Source organism: Ostrinia furnacalis, unplaced genomic scaffold (assembly GCF_004193835.3).
Source record: "Ostrinia furnacalis isolate ACB-3 unplaced genomic scaffold, ASM419383v2 OfSCF2609, whole genome shotgun sequence".
NCBI lineage: Eukaryota > Metazoa > Arthropoda > Insecta > Lepidoptera > Crambidae > Ostrinia > Ostrinia furnacalis.
In genome coordinates, this window is record NW_021132848.1 from 310,364 (window position 1) to 332,350 (window position 21,987).

The window sequence follows — 21,987 nt, forward strand, 5'->3', positions numbered from 1 at the left end:
CTCAACAGTCGCTCTTTTTCACAAAGAACAAGTTGAAGCCCTTTTACGAAACAAATACCATTCATAAGCCAGAATGGTTGCCTCGCCTGACTAACATGTAGTTTTTGGCAGGACGCCAGCGTTGTTTCATTGCCTTCGCTGGAAAATTGCCTGCGTTTCGCCGTATGGCACTGGGCATTTCTTTGGATAGAACCATTCTGAGAAATGTAGCTGGAATACGAAAAACTAGCAACAGTTTGTAAGAAATTGGAAGTACGGTAATTTGATCAGTGCCTGGGTTAATCTTAGTAAATAACTACACAATTAACTTTAGAAAAAAAGCTACAGAAAACTGCTATACGCAAAGAAAACAGTTACATCAATACAAATATCATTGTAAGGTTTTGGCGGGTCTGACGCAGAATGTGCAGTGCGCAAAATGCGGATTTTTCTATACAAATATAAAGGCGGAAGAGTTTGTTTGTATAATATTAGTATGGAAAAGTGCACATTTCGCAAAATGCTGATTTTGCGAAGTACACGTTCTGCGTCAGAACCGTTTTGGCATCCCTATTTCGTAACGTTTCATGCAAAATAAATAAACAAAAAGGTTGGATACAGATGAGGCGCGAAACAAACAAGTGCGCGAAGCATTAGCGGGAATCAACGCTCGGGACCACGCATGCGCTCTGGAATCGAAAAGGGTGACAGCAAGATGAGAGCAACGTGGGATAAACGTTCAAGGTTACTCACACGAGTTTTTCTAACTTGTCAATTTAAAATATTTTCAGAGAGCCCAAAGTGCGTCACTTGGACAGAAGAATGCATCATGGTTAGATGAAAACATGCATTTTTAATATGCCATTGATTACAATACCATTTGATTACACAGATACACACAAAAATAAATAAAAAACTTAAAAATGAAAACACCACGTTGGGCGCCAAAATTCCAGTACATAAAAATGCTTAGAAACTGACTTATTTTTTACAGTATGCAAGTTAGTTCTCAAAATAGATCCAAGCTGATACTAGAGCGTCGATAAACATCAACTATTAAAAAACAAGCAAACAACAGTGATCCGCGCCGCATCATTACTACGTCCCTTGGCGAGTCAAGTGTCAGCTCCCAGTGTAGGGGCTAATGGAGATGGAATACAGAATGACCGTTCCACACTTATTTTTGGTTTCTATAGAGCTTGTAAACAAATTTTTGTAATGGACAAAATTAAATTAATGACAATAGTTTCATGAACGGCGGGACCCGGGCGGGTAATCGTAGCATCTAGACTTAAAATCTCTTTCACAGGCTCCTGATGCTTAGCTAGGAAATTATCTGTCAGAAGATCATAGCTACAAGTTTTAGGTCAACCCAGAAATCTTCTCTATTTCTGGCAGATACAGACATTGGTAAGGAGCGTTAATCATCATTAGTCTCTCCACGGAAGCATCCTTATTATTCACCAGATGCAAATTGAGAGGATTTGGCGAGTGAGCCAATCGCAGAATTGAGTCAAGTCACAACTATGAAGAGCCTCAGTGTTACTGCGTCCACTCTTACTGCGGGCCACTCGGCACACAAAGCGGCCGCCGGTATCGCGCTCGAGGGCCGCACAAAGGCCGCACAATGGCGCTCACCGCTGCTGATGCAACAAGAATGCAGAACAAGTAATGACGGGGGACTACACCTGCGCTAAACAGTTTTGTCTGTAAGAACTACCCACGAAGAATCAAGCACTTCTGATCTGAAATCACGTGTGCATATGAACTGGGTATACTAGTCATCATCAAGTCATTTAGTCTCCACTCGAGGAACCCGGCCCTCTCCAACTTATCAGAGGCAAAAAGTTATGTAGGTACTTAAAACTAACACTCCAGGATGAGAGGAAAAGGTTTCCGAATGTACCGCCAATGCAATGGTGGAAAAATGAATGGTGTAAATTTTATAAGTAAGCAAATTACAATAAATATTATGTACTATCGGCAACAGTGTTAACTACCTATTGCCCGTCATGTCGTCTCGTTCTATCGCAAAGAATTACCATTTGATGAGAGCGAGAGCAAAAACAGAAATGAATAGTTAATACTGTGGCCGATAGTAATATACTTTGGCACTTACAAAATTCTTAGAATATTCCTCAAATAACATAAGTAGACGATGAGACGAACGATCACGTAACTCATAATCCGTAAATACAGCAATAAATTTCAGCACTATGCAGGGCATTCAAGGGCCTCATTATAATTCGTGATGTGTTTCAAGTCTTCATAATTTTGTTTGTGGGACGAGTGGAATGAGTCTGGGTTTACACGACCCGGTTGATAGGCTTAGGGAGGTATGCATAAAGAGGTATTTTGATAATTATTTTAATTTAACCGAATCATTAACGAATCTATAGCGCAGTGGTAGAGTGGGGAGTTGAAATACCTTTATTATTGATGATCCCTTATGATATAATACAAACGACGACAACGAACGACTATACAATATTTGTATGATACGTAAATAATTACATTCTTTTGTCTGTAACAATAACTTAACAAAAGAATCATTATTATGTTCGCAGAAAGATACGACTGCTATTCGGAAAAGATATTTCCAAGAACTGAATTCGTTATTTCTGTATAACAAGGATTACTTTCTCTTCTGAGAATCACGAGTAATACAGTAACAAAATAACGAGAAATAGGACAGAACTTAACGACATACACCTATAAATGTATATCAAATACGACCTTATACCAGTGTATTAACGCTTAAAACAATAAAAAGTCCGATTTAGTAAACACCACGGAATAAAATGCAGCACTTTGGAAACAATACGCCCCTAACAACAGTAACTAGCTTTATTGCTGCGATGTTCGCTGTAGTTGTTTCGAGTCGCGCACAAATGGAGGTTTGCGGCACCATGTTGGGCGCCATTATAGATGACAGTACAAGCACAGTGGACGGACGATAAGAAAGTCCAGTTTAAAGTGAAAGACTATGAGTAACTAGCTTTATTGCTGCGGTGTTAACTGTAGTTATTTCAAGTCGCGCACAAATGGAGGTTTGCGGCACCATGTTGGGTGCCATTATAGACCACAGTACAAGCACAGTGGACGGACGATAAGAAAGTCCAGTTTAAAGTGAAAGACTATGAGTAACTAGCTTTATTGCTGCGATATACACTGTAGTTATTTCAAGTCGCGCACAAATGGAGGTTTGCGGCACCATATCGGGCGCTATAATAGGCGACAGTACAAGCACAGTGGACGGACGATAAGAAAGTCCAGTTGAGAGGGGAAAGACTAAAAATATCTCGCTTTATTGCTGCGATGTTCGCTGTAGTTGATTCAAGTCGCGCGAAAATGGAGGATTGTGGCACCATGTTGGGCGCCATTATAGACGACAGTACAAGCACGGTGGACGGACGATAAGAAAGTCCAGTAACGAGGTGAAAGACTGAATAACTAGCTTTATTTCTGCGGTGTTCGCTGTAGTTGTTTTAAGTCGCGCACAAATGGAAACTTGGGCACGGTAATACTATCTATACAGTATTCCAACTCGGCCATATTTTTTAAATAAATGTCAACAGCCGCGCGGTACGTCACCATTGACAACATGCGATAGGGCTGCCCACCTGCAGACCCTATTTTCATTACATCTGCCTACTTAGAATTTTTATCTAGTTTTGTGAATGTATTTTGTGATTGTATATTTTTATTTTCTTTTGACAAACAAAATAACTTACTGAATGAAATAGGATAAAATGCATGTTGTTTTGTGATTAGTAGATTTAATTAAAAATTATAATTTTGTGTTAGGATTTAGTAATAAATCTTATAAATCGGTCGCACCGTAAAATGTATGCGCCTCGACTGAGGCATACAAAATTCTTGATTATTATACAGGGTGTTAGGTAAATGGGTTTATAAGCCGACACTAGCCCATGTTAACATGTGCATATAAATGGTATACATACTTAGTGAAGTCAGAAAATTGAAATAATCATCAATTTTAATAATTTTAATTTGCATACAAATCTGATTTTATAAATTTTATTTTGTATGAAAATTAAACAAATTAAAATGATATCACTGACTTCACCATACCATTTATATGCATAATATGTAGTAGTAGTAGGTAGTTGTAATTATTTTTATAAAAAAGAGCGCTTACTGTTTCAAAAACAACACATCATCCGTTTGTTACCGTGGCACATTCGCGACACGAGCGCATACCGAGATTTGAATTTCGAAGGAAAGTTCGTGTTTCGTCCGTTTATATGAAGTTACAATACTGTATGATAATATTACCGTGACTTGGGGCACCATGTCGAGCGCCATTATAGACGACAGTACATGCACAGTGAACGGACGATAGACCAGTGTCAAGGTGAAAGACTAAAAATATATCGCTTTATTGTTGCGATGTTCGCTGCAGTTGTTTCGAGTCGCGCGCAAATGGAGGTTTGCAGCACCATATTGGGCGCCATTATAGACGATAGTACAAGCACAGTGGACGAGCAATAAGAAATACCAAATTCGAAGTGGAAACTATAGAATCGTCATCGCTTTTTATACTAAAAGACTAGGTCTGAATTTGGACCACTTCGACGTAGAGTACACCAGGCTTCTACTTTTAATCTCAATGTCTTAATTTTTCGAAATGAAAATGGAAGTGATCGCGCTGATAAAATAAGAAGTAATATCTGAAACTACCGAACCTTTCCTTCTCCAATGGAAAGCTACATTATTCCCGAGTGATTAGGCTATAAATCCGCGCTAGCGAACCCTTAGGAAAAGCTAGTAGTCAAAACTTTATAAAGTTATCAGTGGCGGCGTAGCATGGGTTGGCACCCGGGGCGATCGCCCCCCGTCATTAGTCCTAAGGCACCCCCTGGTACCCCCCAGGATTTTGGGGTTTCCTACCGATTCGAAGATTTATTTATTTATTTATTTATTTAGGAAAACCAGGGTTTTACAGTGTGTAATAATGACACAAGATAGGCAACGAGTAAACCACTTATAGGTTCCCACAGATGATGAAAGATAATATAATCGCCAGTGAGTACTAATCTGCGCGACTTGTGTCACCCCCTGATGCTTGGAACCCGGAGCGGAACACCGTTACGCCGCTACTGAAAGTTATCTTAGTTGGCACTCACTGAACCTACTGTGCCAATCTTAGCTTTTACAGGCGACAGTCACGTTCAGCTTACGCGAGAGACTTAGAGCCGGCGCTAATACAAACAATGATTGAGGACGCCAATAGCTCAGTCGGTTAGATGGATGGCTGCACGAAACTTTGCCAAGGCTAGTGCTGATTATGAGGATCAAGTGAAACAGGTTTGAAGGACGGGAATTAGCTGAGTTGGCAGATAATCTGTATAAACTAAAGTTTGTTAATAATAAGTACGGTTTACCGGTACCCGCATTAGGATGTAAGGTACGTGTATTTTAAATCGATGCTCAAGAAACTCAGGCATCTCCAAGCCATCACTAAATTGAATCTATTACACGTAGGTCCATAATCATAGTTACAAAAAAATTGAGGTAAGTTCCTTATTTTCCTATGTGACCGAATTAACCAAAGAATATGACACATGTTATGTTGAAGTTACGATAAAAATATTAAATGGTTCTGGTAACAAAGAAAATATAAATTATATTCTATTTCAATAAAACACCACGTTGGGCGCCAAGTTTATCGCTTTAAAATACAACTTTTACACTGAAAAGAGTCCGACTGCAATTGGAAGCTGCAAGTTAAGCCGAAACAAATAACAGACTGTGGCGTTGTCACAATAACTACAGCGACGCTTTTCACTATGAACTTTATAACAACCAATTATGGTTGAACATCCAATAACAACTGGTACGTTCAGCACAAACGCGACTCGACAACTGACAGAAGAACTATATTGTCTTGTTTCTTCAAGAGCCGGATATTCGAGACAAGTACTAAAAAGATAATTAATTGCGAGACGGAAATTCATTATTCATGCACCATGTTGGGCGCCAACTTTCATATTACTTTATTCAGTACATAAAGAGGCTTAATCGCAGCATTCCACGTTCCAACCAGTTGAATGCGAGTATTTTTTACTATGAACGTAGTAAAAATATGAATAACTAAGTTTTAACTTGGCTGTATGTAAGATTATTTCTTTACCTACAAAATCTTGGTCTACAATCTGTATTTAACCAAGTAATCCTGCAGGGGAAATAAATGTCATTAGGAAAAACCATCCTAAATTATATTAATACGACCCGGGTCACAACTAGATTAACCCAAGTTGGCGACCTGCACGAACTCTGCTAACACGTGAACTTTACCCCGCAAGCAATAAAGGTCATAACACCCCAACAAGTTGTAAGTAACCCTGACAGCACAAAGGAAACAATTTCATTGTGCGGAATATCAAATTCCTCGTTCGTTTCCATGCGCTTGTTTGGCCGAATCGAGCAGTTTTCCAGGAATAAATATTGTATACAAATTATGCTGGCAACACATGATGAACAGAGGGTAGTTTTAAAATGAAGCAGTATAACTAAATTGGCGTTGAAAAAATATTTAGTTAGAAAATTAAGTATAGCAAGAAAGAGAGAGTCATTTTTGAAATTTTCTGTCTCATATAATCATTTTGTCAAATTGATGTCACAAGTACACCAAGACAGTTCAAGCGAGCATTAGTTCATAGTAATGATTAAAATTGAAATCAGGACCGCATTTCAGTTATCTAAACAATAAAAAGGCTTAACTTGAAGCTCTTTCCATTTTCACGGTACGTGTGTAAAGTGAACGCCGGAAAAACACCGGCGTCGTCAATTAACCGGCGTGGATTGTTCGGCGGCGACTCGGCGGGGGACATCCAATCGGCGCGCCTATTGTCTATTGCCAGCTTGCGAGCGGACGTGGTGTGGTACGTAGCGGAGAAGTTGATACATTGTACTGGTTGACAACACAAACTTATTACAATTGTAAGATGTGTCACAAACTATTTGACGCTGACTTTTAAGTCCTAAATAAATCTGTGGCATAAAGGTATGACTCTGAACTTCACTGTACGCAACAGTGCTGCCATTGCATTGCTGCGCATCTCGAAATGTCATCTCATATAACATCTTTCAGTAGGGTGACAATACCGCGCATCAGTCAGTGCTGCCGATGTATCGCTGCCGCGACATTGGCACGTAGCTCGGAATGTAATGTCATATAAACTGAATTTAATTTTCAGCAAATAGGCAAGTATAAACAATAAATAATAAACAGAAATCTCACCTGACGTTAAGTCTACACGCATCGACTTTCAAGGCGTCTAACTGACACTTTAACCTTTTAACACTTCAGGGTCACGCGCCCGCTCTCAGTGGAGCCACGGCCTATCCCCGACCCCGCAAATGGCTTTCCAATAATCCCGGCTTCGGCTCCCGTTGTCGCCTCGGGGAGTCCCGATGCTCTTACCGGGAGTTAATCTTTGTAATGTATACCAAAACCAACAGGAGGGATGGAGGTGTTTTGTTTTAGGATTTACTATCGATATCATTTCGGAGTTCTATTGCTAAGAAAAAAGAAAGAAAGAAAAAAAAAATATTTGAAAAAAGGGAGACAAATTAGTTTAGGGTTCGTTTATGGCAAAACTTTAAAGACATATCACGTCAAGTACAGTTACAGTATCTGTCTTCTCTCTACTTCAAAATGTAATAAATGGAATACTTATATTAAAAAAATTAAGAATATCTAAGTTATAAAAAGGTTAGATGCCCGCTTTAAAGCTTTTGGGATGAAAATGTATAAAAAATCTTAAAAGGTGGTCCCATGGCGCCACTGTGATCGGAAATTGACATTTTTTATTTGAAAGAATTCGTATCTAGCAAATAGTGCGAATCGCCAAAAACTAAGCACTTCAAAATTGAGCTCCGCTATAACATCCCCATAGTAAAACGAACCCTACAGGCATCTAATTGCACTCAAATTAGATTGTCGTCGCGCCCACTCGTTCGGCGTCCATTTTGCGAGTGACGCGACAACGGCAAACACAATAAACCGTGGCGAATCAATTGCGATGGCGCGCGGTGACGTCACGCGGGGACAGGGGGTGAAATGGAGCGATTGATGGACGGGGGAGTTAGAGGACGTGCTTAAAAGGACACGAGTGCTGTATATTTAATAGTAGATAATAACTGTCAATTTCAATTAATATAAATTATTTTTGAACGTGTATCCTATTTCTTATAAGATTTTAAACTTTCGCGTTCCATTTCAATTAAAATAGTAAGACACGGGTCTTAACGCGACGTTTATTAATGAGTTACATTATGTACTCACGGCTTGACGTTTCGGCTGCGATGCTGCAGCCGTGGTCACAAGCAGACTGGCGGTTCGCGGCGTCGTCCGTTCGGGCGGGCTTGAAGATTTTTAACTACCCTCATATTGAGTATTTTCTTAATTTTGCTCAGTTGGCTGGTGAGCACAAATAAGGAAACTCTCATTGAAGAAGCAAATAACTGACCAAAAATCACTAAGCAAAGTCACAGTGTGTTTCAATTATGAAACCAACAGATGGCGCTGCGTAGTCATCGCAGTTTTTGGCATCAGAAGATTTATGCTAAGTTTAAGTAGTAAGTAAAATATAAATAACGCGAAGCATTTCTGACCAATAATTTCAAGCACTAGATTCAATTTTTCCTCATTTTAAATCTGATATTTTTTTTCTACCAAAATCGCTACCGCTTATGATATGCACCAACCGTCAACCAATACACAATCTATGCCCGATACGAATACGTTGTGATACCCCGGCTTACTCTCATAATATTAGACCCTCGATACCCAAACGTCATTTCTCGCGCCGTCATCACAATATCAACCTTACAGCCTTGGCACAGAGTTCATAATTTCAACAGAAAGTTACACGGGTATTGGAAATATCAGCATATTGTATTTGGGCGATGTTATGGGGACGGATTTATTTTCGGCTTTGTTTAGAAAATGTTGTATTCCGGTTGCCTGCGATTTGTATATTTATTGCGATATTGGCTTATCTGGGATAAATAATAACATATGCATGGAAAGACGTATATGGAAGCAAACTTAATAAGACGACGTTTCAGAGCTTTTCTGGTTTTTTAACCAAAATACTAAGTTACCTTATTTATTTTGTCATTTCAAAAGTTAAATATAATTAAAATAGCAGTGATGTACTTAGATAAGGTAATACATGTGCGATGCTGTAAAACATTATCTGGCACACTAATGGCCTAATGCCAAGTTCCTGCAAAATGTGTAGTGTGGTGAGAACTGAAAAGATTATTTAATATAACAATCATTATTGAAATGTTGGAAGATAAACGTTAGCGAAAATAAACGCTGTTGAAATTATAATATGATAAAAATGTTTTCTTTCAAGTAAAATAAATGTTAAGAGGATCAATTTAATTTCAGAATACCTCCCATGATTTTCCTTTAAGAGAGACTTTCCCTGACTCGTGCTGTAAGTGATAGATCCAAACTAAAGCAGATGAAAAACTCCAAAACATCTGACACAATACAATATCTTACGCTTATCTGTGATCAAATCCCGTACTTTGCACAACAGGCCTCCTTGATCAAAAATCAATATAAACAAAGTTTCCCGCAAGTCTCCGAGTTGAGTGAACCCTGGAGGCGCCACGCTACGTGCACCGCATACTGAGCACACTTGACGCCTGCGGTTGCCTAGCAACGGATGGGGGATAGAATACTTAGGGAACAGATGCGACACTCGTCTGATGTTTGGAATCGACGTGTATTAATTACAAAAAAGGTCAGTTCTTAGAGACATTGCAAATTATGACACTATACTATAAAAATAATGAGTTAATGATTTAAATTTAATAGGAAATACGCAACTTTGCTAAAGATGTAAAACAAAATGAGACAAGATTAGTATGCTTACTTCGGAATCGTTGGGATAGTTTGGATACGGCTTAGTTTGAAATACCAATCACAAATCCCTATAATATTAGTAAGCCGCATGTAGCATTTTGGAACTATTGATTTAAACTTAAAAAAAAAACAATTCCTTTCAGAATCCCGCGCCTTTTAGGCAGAAATTGTTTGTATAGTCTAATCTGTCTTTTTATTCTTTGGCAAACGACGGGGCGGGTAAGGAGGTCCCATCCACAGGTGGTTACCCTTCGACCCTATCCTCGCTGTTTAAATATGAATTGTATTATCTACAAAGAAACCAAATTTTCCGGAGTGATTTTCGTCGCTTTGGAAACGTTCGGAAAGGAAAATTAATTTTGGATTTTTACAAAGTTAATTTACCAATTGTTGCGCGATTTTTAGACACATTCGATATTTTGGCGAAGATTGTGATGATGATGAAACATAATAATAATGGACACACGTAGTTAACTTGGATTAGGAGATTTTTTTTAAACTGGCGTGATCGATTTAAGGATTTGTACTGCTGTTAGATATCTGCTCGAACCTTTCATCATAACCCGTTAAAATGTTCTCGTTATTTTTATGCTAAGCGTTGTGTGAGTGCGTTAAAACAATCCAATTATCGTCACTGACCTGGATCGGGCTTGTCGAGCTTGGGCGGCGGGCGGCGCGCGTCGGGCAGCGCGCTCGCCTTGGGGCTGTTGCGCTTGCTCGAGCTCCGGCTCAGCACCAGCGATTGGGGGATCTGCGGGGATAGCACTGAGTAAGGCAGAATACTAATCTGTTATGGCTGTATCTCTGTTTTGGGCACCATCTGTTTATAATGTGTTTATCTCGCCGTCTAAAAGACGTTCACAACTGGACAAAGAACCTCCCTGGAAGATATTCCCACAAAGATTTAGCTCTGTGACCTTCACCAGATTGTCAGTCCACTGAATAGGAAGCCTGATTACATTACATCTCTTGTTCTGTGGTCCGCTACTTGAGAAATTTTCTGTCCCAACAGCCTTCAGCTGATACCACGTCGGACGTCCACTACTGAACATAAGGCCTCTCCCCAATTACTTCCATACATTTTTAACCTCCGGCTGAATTTCTGGAGTTCGGTTTTTGATAAATAAATTATATTGAATAGTTTATTAGTATACCGGTAGGTAGCGGCCTGCATCCAGCTTCTTCCTGTCCCCGCACTTGCCTGTACGTGGGATCCATTCCATAACCTTGCTATCCCACAGGTCGTCAGGGTACGTGCCTTGCCCAACATTGTATGTTATAGTAATCGCTGTATGGTTACCAGTTAGTTGCTAATTGTTCTTATGATAGGCCCCCTTAATTAATATTTATTGTTCGTGGTGCATAATTTTTTCTTAAAGGTTTTAATACCTTTGTTTGTCACCTGTCATCCGCTTTGCAATGGAGGGCAGTCGAACCTTAATTTCGAACTCCTCCTATGTTCTTCTGATTAATTTCGTTGCGGGTCCAACGACAGTTTAACTTTCCCCCGGGACACACTTGACCTTCATTGGTTGGGTTTTTATGGCGGTCAAGCTGCAGATGCTGGCTACACAGGAGATGCAGTGGTGGGAACGAGAGGTGGGAATAGTCCCGACTTTGTATGGTTACCAGCTTGTCGGAGCGGTCGCCGGACGGCAGGCGCGCGATGGTGACGTCGGCGGAGTCCTCGGGCGGCGGCGGCTGCTGCAGCCAGTTGTACTCGCGCTTCTCCACCGGCACGCCGCGCCGCTCGTAGTCTTGCGCTTGTGTTCTGCGAACGTCAAAGTCGAAGTCAAAAATGTCTTTATTTGTATAGACTATTTAAATAGTACTTGCAAATTGTCAAATATTTTGCTCTTAAGGAGCCTATACATCGTCGCTTGCCACTCTGACATTTTGCAAAATTTTCAGGCGATTAGACAGATCGATTCGTCTTGCGAAATTGATTAAGATGGTGTAGATAACTCGGTTTCGAAAAAAATTTCAGATACGTCAGTTAGAGAGGCAAGCGACGACATGTCTCTACCGGCGCTTACCACCAGTTACCAGCGCACCGAAGGGTTAATGACGGGTAAAACTTATATTTTTAAACTTAATTCCGTTACTTATACAGGGTGTTAGGTAAATGGGTATATGAGCCGACACTAGCCCATGTTAACATGGTCATATAAATGGTATGGTGAAGTCAGAAAATTGATATCTTAATTTTAATTATTTTAATTTTCATACAAATCGGATTTTATAAATTATTTTGTATGAAAATTAAAAAAAATTAAATGATAATATCAAATTTCTGACTTCACCATACCATTTATATGCCCATGTTAACATGGGCTAGTGTCGGCTCATATACCCATTTACCTGACCCTGACACCCTGTATAAGAGCAGTGACGACTCGCGTATACGGCATAAACAAAAGACGATGGCCTGTCATCTTGGACGAATAAACCACTGGACACGAAACCTACAAGATTTCTAAGGAAACACGATCAACCACTTTTTGCGGGGGGAGAGGTTTGACAATTGTCAAATAATGACATTTAGTGCTGGGAAAAGATCGTAAATTTTTATCGATAGTTATGTAAATGAATGAATGAATGAACCTAACGAGATAAATGAATTATGGATCGATTTAATATTGAAAGTTTCTTTAATTGAAAGACTATAATTAATTATTGTATCGTGTTTATTATAATGCCATTGGTAAATCATAGGTACAAATAATATTACAAAATTAAATTATTCATATAGGTAGGTAACTAGGTGAAATATTTTTTGGCTGTGTTATCATTATCAAATTCGTAAAGCAATAAACAAGTAATATTCTGTTACGATCGACTGCTAACTAGCTTTTGGTCTCAACAAATGTTATAATCTGTCTCACGTCACGGACAAAAGTTTCATCAATAGCCTATTTCTATACATTTCATGAAACACAATTTGATAACATTATGACAATGTATTGCTTTGTAGCGCTTGCAGTACGGATGCACTATCTGAGAATATTTAATTCTTATCTAATGTTGTTGATATTCTTATGTTTAGGTCATTCGAGAAGACCTCCTAGTACTTATTTCAGTTTTGAAGACGTCGGTATATCCTAACTTCATTGATTCCAGAGCAATTTCGCGTTTCCGCTGTAAGCTGGATATTATCTTTGGTCGAAGATGTGTACACAGGGTACCTATCCTGTTGATGAGGGGTATTTCTTTTAGGGTTTTGTGCAGAATCGCGGAATATCCTGTCTCCTTGTTTTGCTTTCATAGATCGTTTCCTTTAAGTCTTAGAGTGGGTGAAAAAAATAGTCCTCAGTGTCTCCATCGAGGTAATCTCCGTGTATGGTGAGACACCTTCTTGCTGAAATAGAGTTACGTAGTTGACCGGGATGCAGTTGCAGTTGTGGTATCAGACATTCATCGATCATTCGACAATACATTTCAAACACTTATTGCTCAACTGCGAACGCTCTGTAGGCTTCCGACCAGTGACTCATAGCGTATTTCAAATCCGCATTAGACTCTATTTTGAAACAATTAAAGTTAATGAAAACTCTTTGGTTTTATTTGTATTCAATTTTGAACTTGGAAAATTCTAGCTGGACCCCCTTTTCAACGTAACCTCACTTCACAACTTCAAAAGAGTGTGACAATACCGCGTTCGTTCAAGTCTGATTGGAACCATGAGTGCACCAGATTCACTCCCGAAGATATCGGAACGATAAACGTCACCATCTTATTCACGTATTTCTGATATTCGGTTTGGCCGAAGCTTCGGCTGGTTTTTGGCCGAAAACGAAAATATGGCCGAATGTCCATTTTTTGGCCGAAAATGGCCGAAAACGAAAACGAAAACGAATATTCGGTCGGTCACTAAATTTTACTAATAATCTTTTTAAAATGGAATAAAAACGATGATCAAAGATTGGATAGTTGTGGTTTATCAGTAGAAAAAAACAAAAGGCGATCGCTTGTCTTAGGGCCTACGCTAAAACTTGAACGGGTACTTAGGTACCTAATCAACTTTGTGGCAAATCAACAATATTCCCACTGCGCTGTTCGTACTATTTTTCGATACATACACGAATGGCTGAGACCCCACAAGTTCTAGCGTAGGCCCTGCTTAGGGATGAAATTGTTTATAGAAATAATCAATTTTTTAAATTATATGAATAGATGAATGACTGAAAGGAGAAACAATACATATAAGTTATTTAAAAGTTACTATAAAAACATCGACAAATTCAGTACCTCTAGTAGGAAAAACTTTCGAGTTCGTTTCGTTGCGTATTCAAAGTGTCATCGAAAAATTTTGTATGAAAAATTAAACAGCGCCCCCTATATTATAGCCGCCCTAGGGGGCGCTGTTTAATTTTTCATACAAAATTTTTCGATGACACTTTGAATACGCAACGAAACGAACTCGAAAGTTTTTCCTACTAGAGGTACTGATTATTATTAGAAAAGGAAGAGCTAAAACTACTCCAACTTACCTTAAACTTTCATAACAGTCTAAACATACTACGGCGTAGTCGCCATTTTCTAATAATAACGAATTTTCAGTCCGCCTTTGCACTAAAAATGGGAATTCCTGGAACAAACAACATATTGTTTGACTGTGTAACTTAAATACAAATGGCATATTAAGACAAATACGAGTAAGAGAGATGCACAGAAATTCGTTTTACATTTAGTATTATTTCGGCAGCTTTTACAGAACTTCGACTCCCGTCAATTTCGGTTAGTTCTGCCGAAATTCGATAGCTTAAATTAATTTAATAAGACAGAAAAATCAAAAGAAAATTAATTTTAAATGAAATCTAAATCAAATGATGATTTCGAAGTAAATTCGGCGCCTATTTAAACCGAATATTCGTCCGAATGCGATATTCGGTAGGACCCACATTTAGTGCTGAATGTGTCCTTTACGTAAAGCCTGGTCCGTGAGCACGTAGAATCCCGTCCAATGACCCCAAGCTGTTCATCCTTGTCGCTCGCACGTAATTATGTTGCTGTCGCGCTCGCACACTCGCTGCGGGCGCGCGTCGCACAGTCGCGACAGCAATATAATTACGCGCGAGCGATAAGGATGGGTATTTGACGGGATTCTACGTGCTCACGGACCAGGCTTTAGTTGTAATAAAGGATAAACTATGTGGGTACCTTTATAGGTAGCGCTCGCACTCGCTTTCTGTAGGTCTTGATTCCACACAGATGGCAGTGATAGTCGTGCGTGTTGTACGCTCGCCTCTCGGGTGGGTAGCCGCCTAATGACTCGTACCTGAGAAAAAAGATTTATATTTAAAAGAAGATTTAACGTAAAATAATGTATTGGAAGGAAATGGGAGCAAAAACACGGTCCTTTAACAAGATGGCGGCACGCCAGCGCCACAAAATGGCGTTCTACAGAGTCTAAAACGAGCTCGGCGTTTTTTTTTTATGCATAACAAGGCAGGTATTTGACCACAATCGCACCTGGTGTTAAGTGAGATGCAGTCTAGGATGGTACATATCTGCCCTGTAAGTGCCTATTCACTCTCGTTTTTATCTCTGTTCATTATAACCGTGCATCAGTAATATTGGCCTGAGAAAGCTCTCAGTGAGCAAACTTCGCACATGGAACTGAGCGTTGATAGCCCCTCATTAGAAAGAAACAAAGAAAGACATTTATTACAATGGACATCACACATAGACATGACAGTGGCACATAATAATGGAAGAAGAAAAAATAAAAACAAGAGTAAACAGAGCAGTGCCACCCATCCACCAACAAGATGCCCACTGCAACGGGACCCCTCTCAGCATATGCCGTGGCCCACGGTGACGAAGGCCACGGCGCTGGTTTTCAGTGTTCCCCATGCCGAGTCAGGGTCACGGACCATTGGTAAAATAAATAAATGATTAATTAAAGAGTCCCATAATGGTTATGAGACCGTATATCGCAACGCGTTTCATCCGGAAAAAAACCCCTTGCTTACATTTCACATAATGTCTTAAATAAACAAATGTAGTAAATAAACTAATAACTCACCTTCGCCACTGACTTAGTAACGAGTGGTAACAGAATGTACAGACTAGTGCGGAACCGTTTTCCCGTAACTGTTCCGCGTTTGGATGGCTCTGGGAAGAAGAAACAAATATTATTATTAGTCAGTAAAAATATTTTTCTCTACACTAAATACGATACGATAAAAAACAAGGTGAAAAAACACGAGTATTGTAAAAAAAACTTATTCCATTTGAAAGAGGTGGCTCTCAAATTCCACATGTTTTATGAGTCATCATCATCGAAAACTAAAAAAAATATCTTCAGATATTATTTTTTTTTAAAGAAATTGATCAACTATCATTTCCCCTCTCGTATCAAACAAGATTGTTTGCTTTTGTTGTGTTGTTGTATTGCTATATAAATAAGAGTTTTATTTGAACATTAATATCTCCCCTTTTCGGGCCGAGCAGATGTTTTTGACGTCTTCAGCGAATCCAGTTAAAAGTAGAAGTCAATGGACGGATCTTTGGACTTCTTTTCCCAAACTAATCAAGAGTTGGTACTACGTAACAAAATGTGCTGTAGTTTAGAGGAGGGTGGGGTAGTGAGGAGACATAGTTACCTGGTGAGTAAGGAGGCAGGGGAAGTAGGGCGCGTTGCCCTGCGGCTGGCCGTACAGGATGCGCGCCAACGTGAAGTCCGAGTGCAGTCCGCACAGGAAGCAGTATATTGACGTACACGCTGCAACAAAATGAACCTTATTAATGGATAGATAGCGCCTTATTTGCTTACAGAAGACACGTACAAATTCCGGTCGCCGAGCAGATAGAATTTCATCCAATGACCCCAAGCTACACCCATTCTTATCGCTCGGCTCGCGCGTAATTAGATAAAGTACCAAAGGTAAATCAGTAACCAGTATATTGACGTGCACACTGCAAAGTGAGCCTTATTGATACGTGGGTAGATAGAACATTTATTTGCCTACACAATACACGTGCAGACAGAAAGTGCCGAAGGTAAGGTAAACACTGAATATCCGGGGTTCCCAAAGTGTGCGCCGTGTGTAGATAGATGTTTAATTAACCTAACTACTATCAACTATCATTATAGGTGATTTCTTTCGACTTTATCTTTCGAAAGTGTAGGGCGCCGTGACAAAATACTAGTAACTGCGCTGTGGGATGAAAAATATTGGGAAAACTCTATATGACCCTGCACCTCAACGCAATGAAAATTCATCTGTATCAAAACGCATTAAAGACATTAGTAGTATTTACACAATCGATCAATTCACTCTCGTATCAATAAGCAAGGTCGGAGCACTACTTTGTAATGAGATATCAATAAGTAAACTTATGATAGACACTCGAAATTTGAGTATATTTGCAAGTTTCAACACTTTCGACGTATTATCAGAATATTTTTAAACTTATTTGCTTGTTGTATGCCCGTTTTCACCATCGATCCCTAATTTTTAAGTGACCCCTATGAAAACAAAATTCCTGTTATGTGTTACCACAGGGGTCACTTAAAAATTAGGGATTGATGGTGAAAACGGGCATAAGTCTAAAATCAATGAAAAGTTTGGACTTAAAATAAAATCATTGAGGGAGGCCTATGTTCAGCAGTGGACGTCCTATGGCTGAAATGATGATGTTGGTTATGGATTAGATCTTATTTTTATTTTATTTTATTCGGAAAACCAACAGCAATACAATACAAATAATGGGACCTTAAATTATGTATCTGCTTAGCCATTTATAGGTAATATATAAATCTTGATTGACTTACCACTATTACTAGCAACAGTTCTTTCTGAGGTGGTGGAGGGTGGGGTGGGTATGACTCGGTCGCCGTTCATCGACGAATTCGAAGGTAACGGCGAGGGGATATTATATCTGAAACAAAAGTAAAAAACGTTGATTGAATTGCTTAAGTAACGTTGTTTACAACCCGATTGAGTTAACTGCGCACGTCGCTGATATTTTTTTATTTATAATTCAAACATCTTATAAGCTAACAGAATACAGAATGCGACTTTCCCTCACATTCACCCGCATATCTCCGCACATTCGTCGATGTGACGTCACGGCCACCAGGTGCGCAGTTAACTGGTTTTAGGCGATGTTTCACTATGCCCACGAGGAAAAAACTTCAATAACAACAACCGGACAATGGCATTGCTGGGCCCGAAGCCGAAGCCAGAGTCAGAGTTGCGACCGAGGTCGTGGGTTTGATTCCCATCGCAGTTAGATTTTTTCAAGTTGTTTCTTTAAAATTGCGAACGAATGTCCAAGCTAGGACAATAGCTCGCGGCTCCGGTGGATACAGTCGGGTTTTAGTGGGCAGGACCCGCCCTTCTAGCGGGGCGTGTCTCACATAACTTACTGGCGCGCTGAGCAGGCGGCAGGCGCCTCGTGCCCGCACCAAGGGCGGGTGTTACCTGCGGTGCTCGAGCGGCACGCGCTCGGCGTCCATGAGCTCCCACTGGCGCGCCAGGTGGCGCACGCAGCGCGAGCAGGCGGCAGGCGCCTCGTGCCCGCACCAAGGGCGGGTGTTACCTGCGGTGCTCGAGCGGCACGCGCTCGGCGTCCATGAGCTCCCACTGGCGCGCCAGGTGGCGCACGCAGCGCGAGCAGGCGGCAGGCGCCTCGTGCCCGCACCAAGGGCGGGTGTTACCTGCGGTGCTCGAGCGGCACGCGCTCGGCGTCCATGAGCTCCCACTGGCGCGCCAGGTGGCGCACGCAGCGCGAGCAGGCGGCAGGCGCCTCGTGCCCGCACCAAGGGCGGGTGTTACCTGCGGTGCTCGAGCGGCACGCGCTCGGCGTCCATGAGCTCCCACTGGCGCGCCAGGTGGCGCACGCAGCGCGAGCAGGCGGCAGGCGCCTCGTGCCCGCACCAAGGGCGGGTGTTACCTGCGGTGCTCGAGCGGCACGCGCTCGGCGTCCATGAGCTCCCACTGGCGCGCCAGGTGGCGCACGCAGCGCGAGCAGGCGGCAGGCGCCTCGTGCCCGCACCAAGGGCGGGTGTTACCTGCGGTGCTCGAGCGGCACGCGCTCGGCGTCCATGAGCTCCCACTGGCGCGCCAGGTGGCGCACGCAGCGCGAGCAGGCGAGCACGCGGCCGCCGCGGGCCGGTGGTCCGGCGCCGGCGCCGGCGGCCGCGAGGCAAGGGAAGTGCATCGCGTGCGAGTTCATGTACTCGGCGGTGGTGGACAGCCACTCCATCGACTGCTGGTGGAACAGCCCCGCGCACACGTAGCACCTGCAATTCCGAGTTGTTGCTAGTCAATCAAAATCAAAATCAAAAAATATTTATTCAGTTTAGACCACAAGTGGCACTTATAAACGTCAATAGAAAATAATAAAAAAAGAAAAAGGTAGCCCTTATGGGGCACTTTACATGTCTCCTTATCTTTTGGGACCTACCAGCGCTTCGAGACAAACATATGGCAAGTGCTGAGAAGAAACGCCGGAACAAACTCAGTCACCACTTATTGGCATTATACAATCGGCTTACCACTAGTGACAAGTACGTGTTCTATCGTCGTGGCCTCCCTCACCATGGGCCACGGCATATGCTGAGTGGGGTCCCATTGCGATGGACATCGCTGTGCGACAGGGTGGCGCTGCTCAATTTACTTTCACTTTCATTGTATGTTTTATGTCACCTATGTCTTATTTGCTTTTTTTTTCTATTATTTACATCTTTTGTCTTCTGTGATGTCCATGGCAATAAATGTTTCTTTCTTTCTTTCTATCGTCACACATACTAGGTACGTCCACTACGAGACGTATTACGGCCGGTTCACACATGTCTCCGTTTTACTGTTCCGTTTTATCGTGTACGTTTTTTTTTTCGTCGATATATGTATTACTGTATACAGAATACTGTGTCATGGTGTAAAGTCGCTTATACAACTACATACGCCATCGACGAAAAAAAACGTACACGATAAAACGGAACAGTAAAATGGAGACATGTGTGAACCGGCCGTTAGTCAGACTCCATATCAAAATTATAGGCAGGCTAATTTGAAGCAAACAGCCAATCACAGTTCGTCTAATGGGGTATATCACTAAATGAACATGACTAAAATGACTGAATATGACTGACTGTTATTTACGGTCAAAATTGGTCAAAAACTAGTCATTAACTGTCAAAAATGCTAATTTTCAGTCATTTTCACTTCCTTGAAAAATATTCAAATTACATAGTGTTGATATAATACACACCTGAACAGTCCCATGCCATTTTCCGACACAGCCTGGCTCTGTGGACTGCTGGAGAGCGCATTTGAGGTCCGCTTGTTGGATTGACTTGAACTACTCGACTTAATATCGTACGGCTTAAACCTGAAACGGGAAATCATCGTTTACTGTCCGTCTTCAGTCCTGGGTGTCGGCTGCACCAGTCAAGTGTTTATAAGCTATAGACCAGGGTTTCTCGAACACTGAGTGGGCCCTGCCTGTAGAACGACACACCACCCTACCCATCCAACCGCTGGGCAGCGGGCGAAATTTCCTATAGGTGGGTCTCGAATTTGGCAACTTGTATTAGATGAGTTTGGGAACCAGACAACTTTGGGAACCACTGCTAATAGACACTAAGGCCTCCGCTAAAACTCGCGTAAGTGGGTGCACGGAGCGGGTAGCCGCCCATTAATGCATGGAAATGCACACAACACATCAAATCACACCGTGCCCGTTCGGGGTTTAGTGAAGGCCCTTATATTCTGGAGCGGGAACTATACAGGGGTGGCCAGGGAGTTGACGTTCAAATCTATTTAGATACCTTACATCAAGGTGTATGATGTACGCGCCATGAGTTCTTACCAGAGTAAATACAAATGAGTAGGTCATCTTCATAGAAACGCCCGAGCGCGGTTTGTGTGTGAGCGCGTCAATACGTATGCGGCGCTCACGCACACACTGATAAAATTTATCGCCGCATACGTATTGCCGCGCGCTCACATACAAACCGCGCTCGGTGCGTATAGGGTTGCCAGGCGTCCGGCTTTAGCCGGACATGTTTGGCTTTTTAGGGTCTTGTCCGGCCTGTCCGGCTTTTTATTTGGTTGCCGCGCCAGGCGAAAGTCAAGCCACAGAATCATATGAAGCGCACGCATCTGGATGTTGGTTAGCAACCGATGATGATAGTACTCACTTATGAGCTGACACTAATATCACCCCCCCCCCCCGTCACATGTCCGGCTTTTAGGGGTTAAATGTCCGGCCAAATGAAACAAACATAAAGTCCGGCTTTTGTGATTTTGGACCTGGCAACCCTAGGTGCGTATCTATGAAGATGACCTACTCATTTGTATTTACTCTGTTCTTAGCCTAACGTGTGGCGGCGGGCTGGGTGTGGCACCGACCTAATGTTGTTGGCGTGCGAGTTGGCGTGCGCCGCGTTGGGCTCGCCGTTCTCGCCGTACGCCGGGTACTTGTGCGGGATGCTCTTGTAGCACGCCGCGCAGATCTGCACCATGCCTGCGGACAAATAAACTAATTTATTTATGGAAGTAGGCTTTTAAAAAGCACTTTTACACGTCCCAGTATTAATGTTACGGTTAATGTGATAAGTTGAAAATTATGAATAATCGCCGGTTATTATGAATAATTACCGACAGGCGAAGTAAAAGTGATTAATTAATCACATTTATCAGTGAATATTTCATAATGTATCCTTAATACTAACGAATATCATAAAAGAGAACACCGGCTCGTGTACAGCGCTTATGTACAGCCTCACACTTTAAACGTTTTGATATCATATATTAATATAATTTGGCAAAATGATTTTGGACTATTTCTTGCGTAACATTATATAACACATTGTTTTGATTTAAAGTGATAAATAGGTTAAGGTGCGGCGGGGGATTTTATACACACATAAATGATCTTATATTAATCACATTTACCAAATCATGTGGTAATTATTCATAATAACCGGCGATTATTCATAATTTTCACATTTATCACTTCCGTAACATTAACACTAAAGCCCTGTCTCTGAGCACGTAGAATTTTGTCCAATGACCCCAAGCTACCCATCCTTATCGTTCGCGCGTAGTTATGTTGCTGTCGCGCTCGCACACTCACTG

General features: G+C 41.4%; 1 protein-coding gene across 1 annotated transcript in view; it reads right to left on the minus strand.

The window, feature by feature from the left end:
- Positions 1-1,536: 1,536 nt before the first annotated feature.
- LOC114356037 (uncharacterized) overlaps positions 1,537-21,987 on the minus strand; it is a 143,881-nt gene continuing 123,430 nt past the window's right edge. The window contains exons 9-19 of the mRNA XM_028309122.1: positions 21,259-21,373; positions 20,117-20,236; positions 18,915-19,145; positions 17,673-17,779; positions 16,501-16,619; positions 15,921-16,009; positions 15,053-15,170; positions 14,383-14,480; positions 11,522-11,663; positions 10,532-10,643; positions 1,537-1,619 (exon numbers count right to left, since the gene is read on the minus strand). Of these exons, the coding sequence (XP_028164923.1) occupies positions 1,537-1,619; positions 10,532-10,643; positions 11,522-11,663; positions 14,383-14,480; positions 15,053-15,170; positions 15,921-16,009; positions 16,501-16,619; positions 17,673-17,779; positions 18,915-19,145; positions 20,117-20,236; positions 21,259-21,373 (1,334 nt within the window). The remainder of the gene's footprint in view (positions 1,620-10,531; positions 10,644-11,521; positions 11,664-14,382; positions 14,481-15,052; positions 15,171-15,920; positions 16,010-16,500; positions 16,620-17,672; positions 17,780-18,914; positions 19,146-20,116; positions 20,237-21,258; positions 21,374-21,987) is intronic.